This window comes from Sinocyclocheilus grahami, unplaced genomic scaffold, assembly GCF_001515645.1.
Source record: "Sinocyclocheilus grahami isolate Dianchi unplaced genomic scaffold, SAMN03320097.WGS_v1.1 scaffold654.1, whole genome shotgun sequence".
In the NCBI taxonomy this organism is placed as follows: Eukaryota; Metazoa; Chordata; class Actinopteri; order Cypriniformes; family Cyprinidae; genus Sinocyclocheilus; species Sinocyclocheilus grahami.
In genome coordinates, this window is record NW_015505833.1 from 1,234,327 (window position 1) to 1,239,427 (window position 5,101).

At 40.3% G+C, this 5,101-nt stretch overlaps 1 protein-coding gene across 1 annotated transcript in view; it reads left to right on the forward strand.

Annotated features, from left to right (window-relative positions):
* The first annotated feature begins 281 nt into the window (after positions 1-281).
* LOC107558635 (doublecortin domain-containing protein 2-like) overlaps positions 282-5,101 on the forward strand; it is a 23,303-nt gene continuing 18,483 nt past the window's right edge. The window contains exons 1-3 of the mRNA XM_016242294.1: positions 282-568; positions 1,876-1,927; positions 4,774-4,850. Of these exons, the coding sequence (XP_016097780.1) occupies positions 282-568; positions 1,876-1,927; positions 4,774-4,850 (416 nt within the window). The remainder of the gene's footprint in view (positions 569-1,875; positions 1,928-4,773; positions 4,851-5,101) is intronic.

The following is a 5,101-nucleotide window of genomic DNA, read 5'->3' on the forward strand; positions in this document are numbered from 1 at the left end:
GTGAGCTCGAGTCTCTGGAGTGGTGTAGAGTGGCATCAGCGGGCTTCAGCTGTAATGTCTCTATAGCAACCCCTGGAGGAACACAAGAGCCCCTGATCATCGCGCCGCATCTTTCTGATTCATGATATGAACATCCCGCTGGAAAGTGTGATTTGCGCAGATTCCACTTGTGCTGGACTTTAAATCATGTGTTGTTCATCTGTTAATGCAGCGCGTATGTCAGTGGTTTGGAGCATGAGGACCGCACGCGCTGCGCTCTGATGCTCTCGCGTGCCCTGGCCATGAGTGCGGAGAAGCCCAACTTTCTGTCTCAACCCGAGGTGAAAAATATCTACTTCTATCGCAATGGGGATCCGTATTACGAGCCCAGGCGTTTGGTGATTAACTCGAAGCGGGTTTCAACCTTCGACACGCTTCTGCGGGAGGTGACTGGCGGCGTGAGGGCTCCGTTCGGCGCGGTGCGGAGCATCTACACACCCAGAGCCGGACACCGCGTCCAGACCCTGGAGCACCTGCGCAGCGGAGAGCAGTACGTGGCTGCTGGACGAGAGAGGTTCAAGAAGATAGAGTAAGACACCTCCAGCCATCCATCTATCTATCCTTATTCTCCAGATTTTATAATGATAGCAAAGACGCGAAAACTGTGAAATAACACACATTGAAATTTTGGAATCATGTCGTGATCAAAACGTGTGGCACAAAACTCTTCAGAATCAGCTGACTTTAATCAAACAACTTAATGTGCTTCCTGGTATGCTTTCTAGTATGGACAAAAGTTCCCACACTGTAACAACAAATCAAATCTGTAGAAAAAAAAGGATAATGTCTTGGCAGAAAATTACCAGCACCTTTTCTGTTTAGTTTAACTTTTTAGCTTTAACCTTAAAACACAACACAGTGCTGTGTGTAATTTAAAACATGGAGAAACACCTGTGAAACAGCAATGCAGAAAACTTCTCTGAATTTCTCGGAGTGCATTTTTGTTGGACTCATGAACATGGTGATGCTTTGTTCATGAACTGTTATTCAAATTAAAATGATAGTTTTATGAAGAAGTTCATGTACATTCGAAATGTAGATCTATTAATCTACATTATAACTAATTTCACATATTTAAAGGAATAGTTCACCCAAAATTAAAAATTAGCTGAAAATGATCTCATCCTCAGATCATCTGAGATTAGGAAGAGTTTGTCTCTTCATCAGGTTTGTAGAAATGTAGCTCTGCATCAGTGTCTCAGCAATGGATGCTCTGCAGTGAATGGGTGCCGTCAGAATGAGAGTCCAAACAGCTGATAAAAACATCACAATAATCCACAGCACTCCAGTCCATCAGTGAACATCTGGAGAAGACAAAAGCTGAAACTAATCCAGCATTCAGATGCTTTTAATTAAAATACATAGAGTTCATAATCCATAATAACTCTTCCTCCAGTGAGTCAGTGTTCTGGTGTGAATCAGGAGAGAAATCTGCACAGATCAAGCAGCGTTTAAACAGCTCTAAACACATGTGTGTCTGATTCTGATGTGAGAGACAACAGCAGATGCACTTTTTCACTGGATGAAGCGTTATTATGGATTATGAACTCATATTTTAGTTAAAAACGTCTTAATGCTGGATTTGTTTCATTGCTGAGACGCTGATGCAGTGCTACATTTCTCCAGATCTGATGAAGAAACACAATCATCCTGATCTTGGATGGCCTGAGGGGGAGCACATTCTCAAGACATGTTCAATTTTTGTTGAACTGTTGCTTTAAGCATGACATTTTACATCAAACACAAATTGTATCTCATTTTAATGAAACGTTTCGCTGGCTGTGTCACGAATGCTGCATTGTAAAAGGAAAAAAAGTAATTCAGCTCACTTTCTAGTTATTTACAGATAGGAACCAGGAAGAAAAGAGCACTTCAGACCAATGGAGAGGTGAGGACAAATATTTACACTTGATGTCTGAAATCTGTCTGTATGCATCTATAACACTTGCAAGCTCTACTCCTATATACACCCTGCTGATGGCATTCATTAAGAACAGCACACACGTTCAGTGAAGCAGTCGATCACTGCACTAGTTAATGAGTCAGGCGGGTGTATGTGTTCATCCAGACGTCTCTAAACCAGATCACCAAAGGCTGACATTTGACCACAGGAGGTTTAGACGCTGGCAAACACAGCCAGTGATTTAAGAGCATGTTTTTAACACCCAAGGTATATGTTTAAAGGAATCCTGGAGCATTAGTGTGCTAGTTCAGCATATCGCACCTGCTTTAACGTTCAAGAAAGACTACCTGAGCGAGGTGTCACCTTTAGACACACTGTCTGCGTTGTCGTCTGGAAAGACTCACTTTGTTGTCGGCTCATTTGGCAATGAATTATTAAGCTGTGAATTATTATCCACCTCCTTGGATGCATTTTTAAGTCAATGGCTCCGACCCAGAGCGCAAACAAAGCCTCCGCAGACCATCTGAATGACACTTCATATACTCCCGCAGAACTCAAGACTAGTTAAAGCACACAGGAATGAAGAGAAAGAAAGAAAACCAGCACAGGGACTTTTTTTTACGACGGTCTTAAAATTTGATGAACTCTCCAAGGTGAAGAAAGTGAGTATCGTCACAGCTGCTCGGATCCTACTTTATTATCACGCTGAACTAAAGAGCTGTTGCAGTGGTAACTGGTGAAACAACGTCCTAATCATCATTAGGCAAGATTGGACAGGTTCTTTTATTTACAACGACGGCCACACTTTGTTCCTCCTGGCTCCTGATTGTCTCAATTAGAGCGGCCGCTTTGGTTTGGCAGCATCCCAAAGACGCGGGCGTCCCGTGGGGTTACCAGGGGATATGGCAGGGGCCCGAGAGACACCGAAACACAAGATGAGAGCAGCTGTGTGTGTGTGTGTGTGTGTGTTTGGGCTGAACGGAGCAGAGCCCTCGCTTAAACACACGGGTCGAAGGAACTCACGTCTGACAGCGACAGAGCAGATCTCACGTTTCCTGCGGTCTGAAATACATGCCTTTCTACATTTAAGCTGATCACAAATGTTCTGAGTAACGAGTCATGTTTTGAGTCCAAAGACTGACGAAGTAGTTGAAGTGCAAAAATGGTTTAAAAATAAAATAGCCATCCAGAAGAAAGAATCACAAAAAAAACAATGTGTTTTATTATACCGGACCAAGAACAGAGCACACTGAAGGAACTAAATACACAAAGGTAATGAACTAAAACACATACAGGTGTGGACTAATTAATGAATAACCATGGCAACTAATGACAAACAGGACACGGAAACAGGAAACGAACTAAAAGTCCATGAAAGTTAAAATAAATGTGACAGAACCTGACAGTCTGAAGGACTGAGAAAGGAAGAAAAACGGGGCTAAAGGCACCCCGGGTTAAAAGGTGGCTTTGATATTATTTTCATCTAAACCAATAGATGGCACAAAAACATGGCGTAGCACTTTCCAACATCCAGTTTTCAAGATGCACGTGTATATTTGTCTGATCTTTGACGCGATCGTGTGCAAAGTTGATTCTGTGCTTACTTGATCTAAAAAAATATTGTAGATTTAAGTAGCAAATGAGAATCACTAAAATTAATGCATATATTTTGAGACAAAGGTCTTCATGATTTTCAGTTTCGTTTAAGATAAAGTAACAGTTTTTAAACAACGAAAAATATGTAAAAGTATGGTATTTGGGGTAAAAGCGCCCCTGCTGTTGGGGCTAAAGGCACACAGTAATTAACATGATAATTAATAGATGGCTGACTTTTCCATTTGTAGACATGCCGTGGTTAGTGTCACGGTTTACCTACTGCGAGGAGCGAGGAAACGAGGGACTTCACACAGAACAGTCTTTAATGACCCACAGGAGGAAACACAGGCTAGCTAGGAGTCACACGTTGCACAATGACGCTTAGAACCCACGAACACAGGCTGGGGCTAAATACGCACGACAAGTATGGGATGACTAATTAAACTAACCGAGGACAGGAACATGACCACAAAAGGGAACACTAGAACAGAAACAGGGGCAAAACACAACATAGACAGTCCAGAATCCTGACAGTTAGTTATAAATATCATATATTATGTTGGGTGTCCATATTAGAGATAATCACCATGTTTAGAATGAAACCATTAATCATATCATATAATAAAATATCATTTGATATATTCAATTACTATTGGATCTCCTTCAATACTTTCAGAATCTTTACTTATTAAAAAAAAATTTTTCTGTATTTTAAAATATATGTTTTATATTAACATATTTTAATGACAGTATATTTATTGAATTCTTTTATTTTTCAAAATAAGCAGAAAATAGTACAAACTTTGCTAAAGGGATTGTTTTGAACTAAAAATACTTTCTATTGTCATTTCTATTGAAATATATTGTGTTTTTAAATATATTTGCAATTACATATGTATACTAATATTTAAATGTGTATTAACTTTAAATATAATATTGCATAACACACTACAGATAAAATGATAATCAAGTACTTTACATGTGCTTTAGTATGTTAGTCAACACATCACATTAAGTGTACTTCTTTAAAGCACCACAGACGGTTTTATAAAGACGTAATGATTTGAAATGTTGAAGTGCACTGCTAGTTCACATTCAGCTAGTGCCCCAAACACTGAAGCTGCTTCAGATGATCATGATTAGATTAAACCTGTTGTTTTGTGTCTCGTGTTTAAGCTAACTGGATGACTTTGGCTCTTCTGCGGATCCTCACTCTTTCTGTTTTCTGTGTGCAGCTGAAACCCGTTCCTCAGAGTCGTGTGATCGTGTCTGCCAGATTCCTCAAGCCCATCAAAGAACCCTGCACTATATTGTAAGAGCTGTTTATTGCTTTATTTCATCCCAGAACTGTTTGGTCAGCATCACAGCGGTCAGGCTTCAAATAAGAGAAAAAAAGCACTTAGTCAAACTGGAAAGGTTTTCTATAATATTATAAATGGCACATTAAAACCTCATTTATTGTTTGTATTTGTGTGTGTGCGTGCGTACGTGCGTGTGTGTGTGAGTGTGTGTGTGTGTCTGTGTGTGCGTGTGTGTGTGTGTGTGTGTGTGTGTGTGAGAGTG